Source organism: Furipterus horrens, unplaced genomic scaffold (assembly GCF_987537825.1).
Source record: "Furipterus horrens unplaced genomic scaffold, mFurHor1.1.pri manual_scaffold_12, whole genome shotgun sequence".
Taxonomy (NCBI): domain Eukaryota; kingdom Metazoa; phylum Chordata; class Mammalia; order Chiroptera; family Furipteridae; genus Furipterus; species Furipterus horrens.
In genome coordinates, this window is record NW_028327182.1 from 79569949 (window position 1) to 79586848 (window position 16900).

Below are 16900 nucleotides of genomic sequence, written 5' to 3' on the forward strand. Positions count from 1 at the left end.
AATGTCACACATCTTAAAACCTTCAGATTCTTTGCAGAAGCTCCATGCCATATTTAAGATGTTATTAATATAGCATTCTTTTGTGTCTCTCACCTGGGTTCACCTTGGTTGATAGACATATAAATCTCCCAAGAATTCTCCTCTGGGATGGCGCCATGTGGTATGAGTAAACTCACTCCTAGAACAGAAAAAGCCCAGAGATTATTTGTAGATTTTGCAATTGTTTTGAAGCCCCTCAGTTGGGCACCTGATAGCTTGCTCACAGAAAAAAGGACATTCTCACAGCAATCTGTGAAATCCTGATCCTTGGAAAATTTATGAAGTCCAAGAGGATAAAAGAGAAAACATTATTCACTAACAGTGATATAAAGAACATATTATTTAACTGTGTATTCAAACTAGTTTTTATTTAGTCTTCCTACCATTTTTAAATTCACTTTAAACATTAGATGTTATGGACTCTTGAACATATCTGAGAATACGACTTTATCAATGTATCAGTTAATCTGCTCCAAAATATAAAAACATCTGTTTTTCTACCTTGTCTCCATTCATTCACTGAAAATATATCTGGGACGATGGGTGGGCCATGTCATGTTTTGCTAGAGCCTGGTATAAAACTGTTTTATAAATAGTGCATCTTGAAGTAAGTTTAGGGAAGAGATCAGAGCAGTACTGCATTTCAAGAAAACTGGAGAAAGAAAAAGGCTGAATAAGCTTAGGAAACTTATAGGTTATTGTGTAGCCACGATTTGGCCCTATATTTGTAAATAGAAGCTAGAAAAAGTCAAGGTTAAAGGTGACTGAATCATATTCATGTCAACGTGAAATTGAAACACAAACTCAGAATTCTTGCTTCAGTAAAATCACATGATGCAGGGGGTAAAGGCACCGGGAGGGCACATCACACTGAATTTGAAATGTCCCCTCTCTCCTCTTGGGGACTCTGAAATAAATATTTCACTTTGGCCAAGAGAAAAGAGTCTAAAGAGGGCAGAGATTCTCTTTAATGTAGTTTTTTTGTTTATAAAAAGAAATGTAATAGAGACACAGTAATATCTTTACAAAATAAAATCTCAAGGCATCCTCTTATTCTTTGAATAATGCAGCTCTCAACCTTCCTCCTTTCATTTGAGCTAATGTAATCGCACAGAAAGCTTTCAGGTTGCTGATGATAATTTAAATCTAGAGATGGCAGGCTATAGTGATATCCTTCTGTGTGCCAGTTAGCTGCTGTAGAATCAAGGAATGAAAGACTCATTGCAAAACAACTTATTTGTGATTTACATTTATGAGCGTTATTCGGGAGCATGCTGGTTATCATCAGTCTTTTTCACTAGCACTAAGAAGGAGGGACATTTAAATTTTGCTTACAGCTTTTCAGCAAGAGTATCCATTTATATTCTGGACCTTAATGCCAATAGTAGGAGGACTACAGTTGTCATACTTGGGAGCCTCCGATCAGGTTCCTCCTTTCATCGCCCATTTTTCCTTAAATGTAGTTGAGCAGAAGTTGTAATAGACAGTATGTTCAGTGTGTGTGGATGTCAACCTGAATGCACAACCTAGACATTGTGTATTCTCTCTCTGTGTGACAGGGTGCTCTCCCTCTGCTGTCTCTTGTTCAGACTATCTAGGCCACTGTGACAAGAGATATTAAGTCACTGCCATTTAGCTATAGAAGCACAAGAGGCTATTCTCAAGAAATAATATCATCTTAGGCAATTAACCCAAAAGAATAGCTTTATATCTCACATTTTTCCTTTCTTGGGGGTGTGTGTGTGTTTAGTTAGGTATATTTCATATGCAATAAAATGCCTGTTTTAAGTGTAGAAATGGATGCATTTTGACAAAGGTGTCCTCTCACGGAACCATCATCACAGTCAAGATATAGAGCTTGTTCATTGCCATACAAAGTTCCCTTGGTCCGTTTAGAAGCCAGTTCTTTCATTGGAAGCCCAAGTGTTCACTCACTTGCTCTCTGACATGTTGCTTAGTTTGCCTATTCCAAACTTTCGAATAAATAAAATCATAGTGTTTTGTTTTTTTTAAAGAAAGAAATAATGGCTAAGTACATTAATACACAGAGCACAATGTCTGGCACAGAGTAGGCCCATAACCAACAAATAATGAAAACATGAATGATTAGGATTCAGAATTCTGAGTCCAACAAACGAACAAACAAACAAAAAGGCTAGGCTTTGAGATGTGCTATGTTCTCTATGTCATGAGGGCCTGACGGTTAACTCTCAGATCAAATCTGCATAAACGTGTGTGGACTTTTGAGAAAGGGCTGTTTGTAGAGCAGATCACATCTCAGTTCTTTCAAGTCAGCTTAATTCCCTGTGTTTAGATTGAAACGTTATTCCTAACACTCCCAAATTCCACCAGAATCTACAGGATCATGGAGCTTTACACTATTTCATCTTTCCTTCACTCAGAAAGTGTATGATTATCCTTTAAATATACTTTCCTCCTTCCAGCCAGAAATGCAAATTGTACATGGACACTGAAGATAGTCAGAGGCGAGAGTCGTGGCAGGGTGGTAGTGTTGGTGGCAAGTGATGTTGTATGAAGGATGAAAGGAACTGTGGGAAATCTCTGTACCTGTGGCTCCCTAAAGAGGTATCCAGTTTTAATGTCATTCAATAGTTATCTCTAATTAAGGAAAAATATATTCTTTCTCAAACTGCACCTGGTACCCTGATAGCCTTTTGTTTGATATGACAACAGAACCACCTATCTGAGTTTCTTGTTTCATATTTTGCATAATAAATCATATCTGGAGTGGCCTTATATGAGAGATCACTGCCAGGCACCAGACCACGATTTGGAATGGGTGTCATTAGAAAATTTTAATTGCTATGTCTTGCTTCTTTACACTTTAGCTCCCCGAGGCCTATTTTGCATTTATGCTCTGCAAATAACAGAGCATATGTTTCACTTCTCCACATTTATTTTTCCTGAAATCCATTTCTAGTGCACAGCTTCAATCTCGTGTGGGGCTTCTTGTTAGAAACTTTAAAAATGCCCCTTTACAGAGGAAGTGTTTGGGAATCAGAGACAAGGCTGTCAAAACTTTTTGTTTTCAACACCAGTGCTTCTCAAGTCAGAAGGGAAGAAGAAGAAAAATCAATCTGTTTCATCATAATTTCATCTTTTTCTTTGATGAACATCAACAAAACCTGCCAATGAATGGATCGATCTTAGCACTCCCTCCACACACATGTAAACTCACACACTCACATATACACATTAACGAATGAGGACAGGAACAGAGATGGGGAGTGTGGCTAATTTATTCAACCAATAACTATCAAAAGTCTGCTAAGTGCCAAGCACTGGGTTAGAATGTGGAGATAAGATAAATACATAGCAACTCAATGTGCAACTTACATGTTTCTCATGAATATGTCCTGCTCTCCTTGAAAGGACAGGGTTTGCATGTTTTTTTTCCAGGACCTACACTTCCAGTGGATGAGATTCTTACAAGAGTATTTGGTAGTATTGCTGACTGACTCATTCCACACTGATCTATCTGCCAATACGACCAGGGAGATTGCCTCACACACAGAGACCCACACAGCGACAAGCATATGTATCTGAACAATGATCCTCACCGTGTCCTAAAACATTGACCAAGGAAAATGTAGAAAATTAGAAGTTTAGAAAAGAAGATCATTATTAGGGCTATATTTGAGGGCTATCTGCTTGAGATGACATTTCTAAGAAAGCAATTGAGAGAGGAGAGCAAGACTATTCATCAACTTGAAACAAACAGCAGCCTCAAGTCACCAAGCTAGCAGAGGATCAGTTAGAATGGTGGCATCAGACCAGTTCTATTAAAGACTTCATTTTATAACATAAAGTGTTTCACTTGGCGAGGCAGGTTCACTCTCCTCTAGGGAGAAGTCCAACAAAGCCCTGATAGTCCTGATTCAGTGCTAACCTGTTGTGTAGTAAGCCTGGCATATCCAGGGCCCTCTTCTTTGCAGCAGCCAGAAATGGTGCTGATTGAGAGCACACCTAATTCCTGCTGCTTAGAAATCAGAAGAGAGACCGCCCTTTTCTGCCATCCAGTTCAGTCTCAGATGGCAACCTTAAACACTAATCCATAGATAGAATGTCATTTTTAAAGTGATCTGGGCTGTACACCTGAAGTATCCCTGTCAAAACACCTAACCCAAAGGAGAAAAATTTAATGAGAACTAAGTGTGCTTATGATATAGCTTTGGAACTGTAGCTTTAATTAAAAAATGATCCCTCATCAGTGCTCATCATGAAGTAACATTACAGCAAGATCTATAGACTGACAGTGTATAATAGGTCAGTTACTGAGGAAGTTCAACTCTTGAGTATCATTTCACTAAATTACCTACAGTGCATAAACCATGCTTGGCTATAACATGCTATTTGTCACTCATGTCAAAAAATGTTCTCAGTGCTTCCTCACCATGTTCCAAGAAATATGTTTCCAAGGGGCTTAAAGTCTGGGAACCGCCCAAATCTTCTGAACTAGTATGGCTGTCAACTGTAATAGGGTATCAAATGGACTGTTTGGTTCATAATGGGATACAGATGGAAAAATCCCATCTTAGCATCAGTTCTGGTTTGCTGTGTAAATCAAGTAGACTGCTAGAGCCACAGTGTTTGTAGATCTGACAAGGGGATGGTAAACATCTTAAAAGTTAATCTGATGCGATGTATCTGTGTAAATACACAATGTTTAGACAGATGCTAGAAAATACACAAACACACACTTACCACCCACCTGTATTTGGCATTACTAAGCGTCCTCCTAAATGGCCAAAGATGCCAGTTGTCCTCAGTTCCGTCCTTGTGGGGAGTGATGACAGATTTTGGAGGTAGGGTGTTTTATTTCTGGGGTGCACTGTACTGAAGCCGCGGCTGTTTCCATGGGGAAAGGTCCCGGGATGGTTCTTGCCGTGAAACTCGGCTCTCTCAGAAACTCCCAGCGAAACCATGAATGAGCTCTGAACTTTGACTTTGATGTCTGACAGAGGGTTAAAGAGGGAAGACTCCGTCATAAGTTCCTTGTCCAGAGGGTCCTGTAGACAGATGGGACCACTGTATGTTCGACTCACTGTCAGGTCTGGTTGCATGGAGGAATTCAGGAGCAGGGAGTTCCCTGGTGGAAGAAAATGGATCTGTCACTCAGAAACGGAAAGGCACCACACGCACCCTGCACGTCTGCTCCCACTAACTGCATAACAGCCCAGGTACGTGCTCATGGCTGCCATCGGGGCTAGGTTTTCAGGGCCACCCTGAGCACCGAGAGTGGCTCCTTGGCATGGCCATCAGTGACCAGAGCCTGGGACTCTTGTGATCTGGCTTTCCCAGGCCATTCTCTGAATGCTGCTGACCAAAACCATTCCCTTCCCAGAGCTCCTTACACGTTACTTTTTTCAAAACAAGTATCTCTGGCACTCCAGGTATTTGTGTTTATGCAATTTTAACCAGCAAAGAGAAACTTAAAAAAAAAAGAAAGAAAAACAGGAAGAAAGATGTTTGATAATCCAGTTTGGAGCACAAATAACATCTGTTCATTTTAAATGGCAGGAGATGACACAGCATGGTGAGTAGTAGTGCTGTTTATAGCTGAAGCTGTGCCGGTGCCCACATGTCTCATGGGACATTCTGGGCAGTTTCTGGGGCTGGGGGAAGAAACGATGTGTCCTCAGAGCAAAAGGGTCAGGGGGGCTCACAAATCATCCCTTGTCTGCGTAGCCAATTTGCTCTAATAACGCATATGTCACTCTGAGAGGGAAAGGAGGCACTGCACAGGGACAGGGAGGAACAGATTCTGTGTGCAGGGCAGCTCAGAATGGCTTCCTTTCTGTCTCACAACAAATGGGAAAAAACAGTCTTTACAAAAACATGAGAGATTGGACTTTCTCATCTGTTAGGGCTTACCAATTTTTTCTAAGCCAAATGGTATAACAAAATGCTGTGATATTTTCTTGTGATGAAGTAATCTCATCTATTAGTAAATAACAAAATAACCCTCAGTCCCAAACCTCCCACCCATATCAGTCCGTCAATGTGACATCTCAAATTGAAACCCAAGCCATATTAAACAATTTTCCTTTCAGGCCTGACAAAAATGTTTAAAGTATGATATTTTCAAAAATGTTGCAATTCCGGGCCATATTGTATTAGCCTCTATTGTTTTTCCATTTTCATAATTTGTAGCAACCCCAGCAGGAAATGAGTAATCCTGACTTTTTTCGTGTCTTGTTCTAATGCTGTAAGAATCCAACATCATAGAGGGAGAAGTTCAAAATGAGATGAAATAACCTTGTGGACCCAACAGCTCCTTGGTGATACAATTTTTTTCCATGCTTGAGGCTCTTGTGCTAAGACAGGCACAGTCAAGGAGCTGTGCTTTCTAACAGAGCTGCCGTGAGTTCTGCAGGCCCCCAGCCTGGCTCTGTTTATGGCTTCCAAGGCAAGCAGCAGGACTTAAGACCCAGCTAACATCTGAAAAGAGTTGGGAACAGGCATTTCCACTGAGACCTGAAACATCATATCCCTGAGTCTCATGATTATTTTATCTCAAGCCCTCACCTTCTGAAGTTTAATTTCTGGATGCTCTTAAAAGACTCTCCTAACTTATGTGAAGCCATGATGCAAAAAACATTTCCTAGAGTTAGACTTAAGCAAAACGTATGCACTTCAATGGAAAATGTGATTATGCAGGGGTGGGGAAGAGTAGATTTATAGCTGTAATGCAAATAAATAATACAAGAGAAAAGCTCTGTGTTTCTCATATTCACAACTGTAAACCTACTTTTGCCCATCCCTGCGACAGGAGGTATGTGTGATAGAGCCCACAGTTGACCAAAGTTGGCTGCCAGCTTGAATCAAGTCTGATCAGTGACAGTCACCTGATCACCCCAAGTTCCTCTTTGGAAATCCTTTCTGTAAAGCTTCTGGTCTACTACATGTGCCATCCTATTTAACATTCTTGCTGTTCACCTTCCTGAGGCCCCAGCGATATTTGCTCAAGAATGATGCCCCTAAGACAATGGAGGGGAGCCAACGAGCATCAGTGTGAGGTGTCACCACAATGAATGTAGGACAGAGTGGAATTTTAATAAATACTGCTGCTTAGATCACTAGCGTTGTGGTTTAAAAAAATCAAAATGATAATGTAAGTTTGGAAAGGCTACATATGATCTCAGAAATTTACTATACAGTGTTCCCTCATTTATCACGGTTATTATATTCTAGCCCCCCCCCCCCCCCACGAAGTAGGAATCTTACATTTATTCTACACTCTTAAACCTACATAACTTTAACAACATATGTATACAGTACCACAAAAATACCATGATATAGCGAAAAATCCGCAATAAATAATTAAATATAATATTTTTAAAAATCCCACGGTACAGTGAGACCATGATAAGTGAACCGCGATATAGAGAGGGACTACTGTATGTGTAAGCTCTGAGAAGCCCCACAGCAAAGAGACACGCTTCAGCTTATGCAAGTCAGTGTTCTCTGAATGAGCCATCCCTCTAGTCTGCTGCCCAGGGCTCTGAAGGACACAGTAGCGCCCTGTGCCAAGGCAAGAGGAAACCGCCAGCTTCTCAAATAATATCCGCTGCATTTATTGAGCAGCTTCTACATGCAAAGGTCTTGTTATTCCAGGTAACTTCATCCATATAAGAACCCTTTGAGGTGGACATTATCATCTCCATTCAACAGCTGTAAATAGAGACTCAGAGAAAATAACTGCTTACTAGGTCATACGGCAATTTTGGACTTCAAAGACTGCACTTGACCACACAACTCTCGGACTACTACTTTCCCTCTATTTTTAAGTGTTATGGTCTAAGACACTGATATCTTATTATTTGATGGATATATATTTCTAGGTTCTTGACATTTTCTTCAATCACAGTTGACATACAATACTATATTAGTTTCAGGTGTACAATATGGTGATTAGACATTTATATGACTTACGAAGTTGTCACCCAGATAAGCCTAGTGACCTCTTGACACATGCTTTGTTATTATATTATCGACTCTATTCCCTGTGTGGTACCTTATATCCCTGTGACTGTTTTTATAATTGCCACTTTGTACATTTTAATCCCTTCACCTTTTCATCCATTGCCTACCCCCCCCCCAATCTGGCAACCATCAATTTGTGTTTGAATTCCTTTCTCTGTATTTCTTGTATACCTCTTGTAGATCGTTGGTTTGTGGTTACCATGTGCTTCCTACATATTGAACTATGCTACAGCAGTCTATTTTAAGTTGACAGTTGTTTAGGTTTGAACATATACTAAAATCACTACAGATTTTACTCACCTCCTCTATGTTTTTGTCATTATTTTTTACCTCTTTTGTGCATGTGTTTGTGTATATCTCTTAATATATTGTTGTAATTATACATGCTCTTCCTACTTTTGCCTTGTAGCCTTTGTACGAGCTTTACAGCCGATCCACTGCTTTTACTAAGTGTTTGCCTTTGCTAGTGAGAATCTTTTTCTTTCCTATATTTTGTCATGCATTTAAAAAAATCTCTTCTTCTGAAAGAAGTCCCTGTAATAATTTTTGTAATACTGGTAATACTGGTGATGAACTAACACCTTTCGTTTTTATTCCTGTCAGGGAAACTCATTGTTCCTCCTTAAATCTAAATGATAGCCTTGCTGGGTAGAGTAATCTCAGCTGTAAGTCTTCCCTTTCCATAATTTTGAATATTTTGTGCCCATCCTCTGGCCTGCTAAGTTTCTGTTAACAAATCAGCTGACAGTCTTAGGGGAGCACCTTTATATGTAGCTAACTGCTATTCTCTTGCTGCTTGTAAGATTCTCTCTTTGCCTTTAACGTTGGCATTTTAATTATGATGTATCCTGGTGTGGGTCTCTTTGGGTTCATCTTGTTTTTGAACATCTGTGATTTCTGGACTTGTATGTCTATTTCCTTTGACAGGTTAGGGGTTATGTTTTTTTGTCATTTTTTATTTAAATAGGTTTTCAATCTCTTTTTCTCTCTCTTCTTCTGGTACTCCTATAAAGCAAATGTCATTATGCTTAATGTCACCCCAGAGGTCCCTTAAACTATCATAATTTTAAAAAATCTTTTTTCTTTTTGCTGTTTTCATTGTTTATTTTGTACTTTGTCTACCAGTTGCTGATTTGTTCCTCTGCTTCATTTAATCTTCTTTGATTCCCTCTAATTAATGTATTCTTCATTCGAGTTATTGTATTCTTCACTTCTGATTTGTTCTTGTTTTGTGGTTTCTATGTTTTTTTGTTGAAATTCTTCCTGAGTTAATCTATTCTTTCTCTAAACTTATTGAGCATCTTTATAATCAGTGTTTTGAACTCTGTGCCTGGTCAATTGTTTGTCTCCATATCATTTAGTTTTTTTTCTGAAATTTTGTCTTGTTCTTTAATTTGGGACATGTGTCTTTGTCTCCTCATTTTGCCCAACTCCTTGTGTTTGCTTCTATGTATTAGCTAGATCTGCTATGTCTTCCAGTGTTGGCCTTATGTATAGGTGTCCTTTGGGACCCAGTGGTGCAATCTCCTTAGTCATCTGAGCTGGGTGCTCCGTGATGCTCCTTGTGTGGGTTGTGTGTGCCCTCCCCATGTAGTTGAGCCTTAATTGCTGTTTTCACATCAGAGGGAGGGACTGACTCTCAGGATTACTGGCTGTGAGGACTGTCTGTGACTACAGCAGATGAGGTGTTGTGCAGAGCCTGATCTTCTGTAGCAGGATTCACCCTAGTGTAGCTCTGGTGTCTGTTGAGTCTGCCCTTGGGTGTGTCATTTTGGACCTGGTTGGGGTGCTCTGGTGTGGTCTAAAGCTGGACACTGGGTGTTTTGGTTCTGGAGCCTCTTGGGAGGGACTCTGGTGCATCCCATGGTCAGATCCTGTGTCTGACCTGGAGCCACCTGTGCTGGGCTTCTAGGTGCCTGGGAGAGGTTGGGCTGTGAACTGAGGCTGGCTGTCACTAGTGTTAGGGGCCAGTTAATAAGAGGTGTAGAACAAACTGAGGCCAGCTTCTGCTAGTTTGGGGTTTGTGGACCTTAAAAGATTTCAGAAAGTTAGCAGGTTAAGCTGAGACAGGACTTGTGGAAAAAAACAAACAAACAAACATTGCAAGTAGCATGGGTGGGGCTGGGTCTCAGGGAATCACAGGTGTTAGCCAACTCAATGGAGACCTCAGATTTGGCTCAGGCCTAAGCCTGAAGGTTGGGAAGGGTAAAGCTCAACAGAGCAACAATGGCTTCTACCAGCACTTCTCCCCAGGAAGACATAGCTACCTTGGCCCCTGCTCCTCCAGCACTCACCCTGAAGCTGGTCAGCTCAGCTCCTCTCTGTATGTCCCTGGGCTTTTTACTTTACCAGCGCTGGAGCTCAGAGCCCATGAGTGTGTGTGGTCCCTTTAGGACCTGCAGCTACTATATCTGTAGCAGCCTTCTATCCCACTTGAACTTAATCCCTGCTATTTTCACAGCACGATGCTATGGGAACTTCTCTTCCCGGCACTGCAGCCTGGTGCGGGCTGGGACCCCTCGCAACTCAGGGGGACCTTGCAGCCCGTGAGTGTGGGACCTACCATTCTACTTCTCTGTCCCTCCTGCCTGTCTTGGTGTGGCTTCTTCTTTATCCTTGGTTGTAGGAATTCTGTTAAGCGAGATTTCAGGTGGTTCTCAGTGATGACAAGTCTGTAATTTGGCTGTGATTTTGAAGTGGTCATGGGAGGAGGTGAGTGCGTGATTACCTGCTCTGCCATCTTGACTGGAAGTCTCTATTTCTAGTTTCTTATGTAGCATAAAGCTCAGTTATTAATTGGATTTACTTCTAATAAAATCATATGTATTAAGCCCTGTATGAGGCTGAGAAGACCAGACATGAAACTCTGGTGCCTAGAAGTGAGTGGTGAACAGTAACGCATTTTGTTTCTCCTCACCACCTCCCAATTTCTAGCACCCTTGGGTTTTCACTTCAGAACCTGGTCTCTGCTAAATCACTGCCAAGCAGTGAGACTTCTTGTTCTGTGGTATAGGTGATATTGACATGCAATAAACAGAAACAAAGGTGATGATATTGACAATGAGAGTCAAGGTAAAAATCTTCATCCACTGAAGAGAGTTTCATTTTTTTCCCTAAAACAGAAGCTGTGTATGTCTCATCACCATCTTGGAATCAGAAATAGATTTGGTTCACATAAGAGAATTAAATGACTTTCTGTTTTGAAAATGAGCATTGCTGTAGTTTGACATGATAGATTTTCCTTCCCCCACAACAGAAGATTGCCTGACGGGGCAACACCTGAGAGTCATTTAAACTGCAAATTTCACTTTTTCCCTGGCTAACTGACCCATCATATATCCAAAGTCCTTTTACGTATTTAAAGCAGAAGTACAAAAACAACTCCACCTAATAAATAGTGTAATAAATATGCCTGGGAGTTTGTGTTATAGTAGTTGGTCCTCAGCCTTGAATAATCAGTATTTTAATTAACTGAATTAAATATACATCCTCAAAGCAGGCTTGTTATTAAATTAAATATACATCTTCAAAGCAGGCTTGTTAAAGTAGGAAGTTGGGTAATCTGCAATACAATTATTTATTAAGCTCACTACATATCAAAGATGGAAATGCCTCATTTAATGTGCTCCTAATGGTAAACTGAAAGCCACCTGTCCTCATAGTAGCCAAACACTTAAGCAGACTACTCCACCAAGGCAGGTTTCTTCCTGTGTGAAGACAGTTTGGCCGCGGCTCCCAGTGCCAAGAGCTATGTTCACACAGGACCGAAGAGCACGGGGTTCCTGTGTGAGAGCGTAGTCTTCGGTCCTGAGGACATGGTGTTGCGGGGACCTACGCCGCTGACCTTGACGGACTGTTTTGAAGTTGAAGGTCTGGAAGCCACCTGTCAATGCAGAAGAGTCGATGACGTCCACGCCGTAGTCACTCTGGCTTCGTCTATAAAGAGTGACACCAATGACCAGGACTGCAACGGCCACAACTGCAGCACCCAAGCCTGAATACAAGGCAATGTCGCTGGCATTCTCAATGCCTGAAAGAAACAAGAGAGATTCTAATTGGCCAACATAAGCACAGAGCCAAAGAGCCACCCTGGGATTCAAAATGAAATGCTATTGGGTTTTTGGACCTACTGCTCCGAGAAAATGACATATGCAGCTACCCACAAGTTGTACTCTCTTTTGCACAACATTCATGTTTCTAACATACCTTGTATAAATCAAAGGGATTCTAGTTAAGTATCATAACTGTGTTAAGGTAGCTTACCATGTAATAGAATCTCGAAGACAATCAATTTTGCAAAGAATATAATATTTTCAAGTAAAAGCAGGAAACTTCTCAATTTACTTATTTTAGGAAGTCGTATTTACCTGAAAAGTATTTTTTATATTTTTATTAGAGGGAAAACATGAGACCCACATACAATGACAACATATGGGTGAACTGCCCTACTTATAGAGGACCTGGCACATGCATTCAGAGAGTGGTCTAGGGTGAGAAGATAACACATGGCTTATGAGTCAAAAGAGAGTAGACCAGATCGACAGTTAGGACTTTTAGCTTTGGCACACATCATTCAGTTAAAGAGAACATTGACAACGCCAGTTTCAGGTATATAACAGTCATTATGAGACACTTTCTGTTGTGAAATATGAAAAGGTCTTGGTCGTAGGTGCTATAATGTCCATGGTAAATGCGTTCTAGCACCAACTAGATGCTAGACTCTAATACTTCTTTGTGGAAGAGGGTTGGTTTCTAAGAGGGCACATGCTGTTTCTCCCATACCTCTCCTACTCCATCCTATTGAATGCATGGGCAAAGCAAAAATACAAGCATTAGTTTGGATTTAGACTGCAGGTGTCTCCCCATCCCCCAAGATGTGCTGTAGCCCGATTTTCAACTCTTTAGCTCGATGAACATTGGGTGTGGTTCAGTCCTGAACAGATGTGTAATGGCTACTACAATTCAGCGTGAGATTTATCCAAGACTACATAATCTCAAAGGAGGTGTAATCTTGGAAAGTGTGTGGAAATGGAAGGTGGCAAATGCTAACCACATAATTAATCTCCCTACAGATTATGTGATCAGTACACTTAATAAGTCCAGAAGTAATTACTGTGTCACCCTGTGTTGGGCTTGGAGGACAAAATAAACCCATTAAATATTTACCTTGTAATTGCACAGCACTTACTATGCATTCAGGACATCCTCATTTGGTACTTATGTTATCACATGAGTAATACTAACCACACAAGTAAAGTAAATTTATTTCCACCAAAGTTAGTGCACTGCAAAATAAGGTGCTACCAAATTAAGGCGTGAACAAGGAAATCAAGCAGAACCAGTTCAGTAACAGGGCAGTAAACACACACAAAAAAAACAATTTGCGAGAGAGAACACAATCACCCAAAAGAACAGAATCTAAAAGGTCAGAGGATTAACAGACACTTTTAATACCCACAGCAGCCTAGGAGGTACTGAGAAATAGTGTGATTTAGGCTTTAGTTCCAGCTTTGTGGTGGCTTGAATGAGAGTTAGACGTGGAGGTACCTGTGATCATTTTCTCTGACCACCCGGAACCATGGGCACAAGGGTCGATGACAACTCCAAAGTTCCAATGTCTGCCTGTGTCACATGAGGGGAGAGAGGAGACCAGCCATCATTCCACTTAACACTCTCACCCTCCCTCTTCTCGGGTAAGTTCCTCTGAGGGAATAATAAATTATGCTCAGAGGAGAGAGAAGACACAGAACACGACAGGTACAGCAGCCAGGGTACCAGGAGCAGGGAGAGAACTTTGGCTTGAAACCAATTAGCCTTTTCTCCCACTTCCCTCTGGCTCCTTGGGCACTGGTGACTGATGACACTATCATCTTAAAATGTGTATCTGGGGAGTGCACACCTGCTCAGCAACTGAGCACTTGCAGAGAAACAGCCTGGCCGTGTGCTGAATGCAGCTGCTCTGCTGCTGAGCTGGCAGAGCACAAAGACACCTTTAGCTTCCCAGGTACTAAAATCAGAAGGGCCAGGAGGAGGGCCAGGGGGATGACCAGGACCAGAGAGTTCTGCTGAAAATGCACATCACTGGACACAAACATCTGGACACAAAACTGAGTGGCAGGAACAAGTTGTCTTTGCTCGTCTGGATTTTCATCTTTTTCTCATTTTCCATGGCCCTGCTACCCAGGTAACCAGGTAACCAGAAATCTCCTTCTCCTTCCAGACACAAACCTTCTTTTTAGAAAAGGACCATACATGTGATTTCAGATTGAGGTTTAAGTGTGTGATATGCATCAGTGTGTTTCCTCTCCAAGGCATGTTTGCAGAATCTATTTGACTTAAGGCAAGGAAATGAAATACTGAATTACAGAATTTATAAAAATGAGTAGAGGGACTTTGGAGATCAGGGGTAGAACAAAGGGAGAGGCCTGTATGGAGAGCCCTGCATCCTTAGAAGGCTCACCTGGCACTTTGGGGGACAGTCTCATCTAAAAGCCAGAAGTCAATGGACTTCTACAAAGAAAACATGGTGGTACTTATTTTACAAGAGTAATCTGTCTTGGGAATTAGAAAGTTCAGGATCTAATATTTTCATCCAATCAACATTTGTTGAGAGTCAACCATGCAGTGGAAATGAGGATGCCTGGCTGAATTAACACATAGGCCATATTCTTAGCTGTTTCTTGTCTAAAAGTGGTAAATCCTGGTATCCAGGTGCAGATACAGAGGTAGACACAAGTGCTCAAAGCCACGTGTGTGTATCTCAGGAGACTGAATGAGACATTCTTACCCACAGCTGAGTCTTCTAAAGTTGAGTCACAGTGTTTTTCTCTTTCTCTCTCTCTCTCTCTCTGCTCTTCTCTCTCTATCTGCCTGCTTTTATTTAACCTCATTCTTTCATTTTCCTTATTTCCCTTCTATACCATGATCTAATCTGTCCTTCCACAAGAGTAGAGTGGTATTCCCTGTAAGAATTTCTGTGTCCTTATAAACTCCGCCACCAGTTTTCTTTTCACGTATGTTCAGGACTGGGCCCAGAAAAACCTGAGGTTTACTTCTGCATTTTCTACCACAGTTACATGTGTATCTGAGCATGTGGCCACTCAGAGGGGTGCCACTGCAGAATCATCACATATGTGTGTGCGTGTGTGAATGCAGGCTCAAAGGCACACATTCCGCTCCCATCAGGAGAACACCAGAAGCTGCTGCTGCTCCTGCCCAGGGGAACTGCTGCAACATGGCCACATGGCGCGGGCACTTCCCAGGGCCTCCCAGCTGCTCCGCACCCATCGCTGAGCACCGGCTCTCCTTGGCTGCACCGCCCACCTTCCGTCTGCCCCAAATGCAATTGCAGTTAATTTCCTGCTAGGTGGATGCCTGCTGGTGAAAGACCCTGTTTACCTTTCACATTACAGCGACTGGTCCCCCTACCCCATGAGGCATCTAGGCACTACTCATTTCTGTCACTCCATCTGTCAGGTAACAGCTGAAGGAGCCCTTTCCCCAATAAAGTAACTCTGTCCTGGACAGTCTTGTCCACCCTGCCAACCTATGGCCTTATTTCACTTATGGTTCCTAGAACTCATTTTGGATAATACTTTTTATTGTTAAGTATCTGAATGGCAATACATTCCTCTTTATGGCTCCAAACTCTTCAAAAGCAGACATATCTATAATTTTTGCCATAAATTTTGCAAATCATTGTGTGAAACCATTTATGGATTACTTGCCTTGCCTCAAACTATGGGAAGAGAAACATTAAGGAAACCTTAGTCTGAGGTTTTAGAACCCCTGCCACAGGAACTCTTTCTTTTACATGTATGTTGACACTAGTCTGCTCACTCACATACACATGTGGTGCTGGTTTCTTTGCTCAAAATGATTTTGAACAAAAGGTTTGATAACCCATGACTGATCAGTCTGCACTGTTTTTCGTGGGCATACGATATTTTCTCTGACTTTCTGTTTCATAGACAAAGCTTTACCTATTAATGTCTTTGTGATGTTTTCCCTGCATTTTCATCCCTATTTGCATCTGTCCGAGAGTCACATAAGCTTTAGACAAAGCTTGGGAGGATCCAACATGTGGCAGAATAAATTGTGAACAATGAATAGGTTAGAGAAAAAAACAACCCGAGGACCAACTGAGAAATCTCTTGTATCCAAAATTATTCAGAAGGAATATGTTCAACAGAGAGTTGGAAACTAGGACCCTGGCGAGGAAATGTTTATGGGTCCATTTGGACCGAAGAAAGGAGCTGTAAAGTGATTTGTGGCAATCTTTAATTCAGAAAGCATTGTTATAAGAAGAGAACAGGCCCACCCTAGGTGCTCAGTGACCCTTAATTTATGATGAAGCTAGTAACCAACTCTTCCGCCATCTCTAACAAGGACCGAAAAGGAGGACGTGGCCTTTTATTATAGCAATTGGGACTCTGGTTAGATATTAAAATGACCTTTTCTACAATGAGGGTTGTTAAAAAACTATACTGTATTTCTGAGGAAGATTGTGAAATCTCCTTTCAGAAAGTCTCTAAAAGAGAGCATGATTTACAATAGTCTGCAGTTACTTATTTATGTATTTATGGGGTCAAGGCTGGTAGAAAGAGCCAAATGACCTTTCAAAACCTCTTTGAACTTCCCAGTTCAAGGAAGAAGTATTAATAAAGTTAATGGCTTTAGGAATTACAGTCCTACCTAGTCATGTATAGTAACCAGTGTCCCCAAAGGATTGAATAGAAGGGCCATTTACTTAGTTTGCCTTTCTCTCTTCACATGACTCCCATGTGAAAGACATATTAATGCCACTTGTTAATGGACATTTAACTTAATTCTCATGGTATAAGCTTAGCTATAT

At 41.3% G+C, this 16900-nt stretch overlaps 1 protein-coding gene across 1 annotated transcript in view; it reads right to left on the reverse strand.

Annotated features, from left to right (window-relative positions):
- The window catches only part of UNC5D (unc-5 netrin receptor D), a 223474-nt gene that overhangs the window by 57349 nt on the left and 149225 nt on the right, over positions 1-16900 (reverse strand). Inside the window, exons 9-11 of the mRNA XM_090258224.1 lie at positions 11891-12076; positions 4772-5149; positions 94-178 (exon numbers count right to left, since the gene is read on the reverse strand). Of these exons, the coding sequence (XP_090114350.1) occupies positions 94-178; positions 4772-5149; positions 11891-12076 (649 nt within the window). The remainder of the gene's footprint in view (positions 1-93; positions 179-4771; positions 5150-11890; positions 12077-16900) is intronic.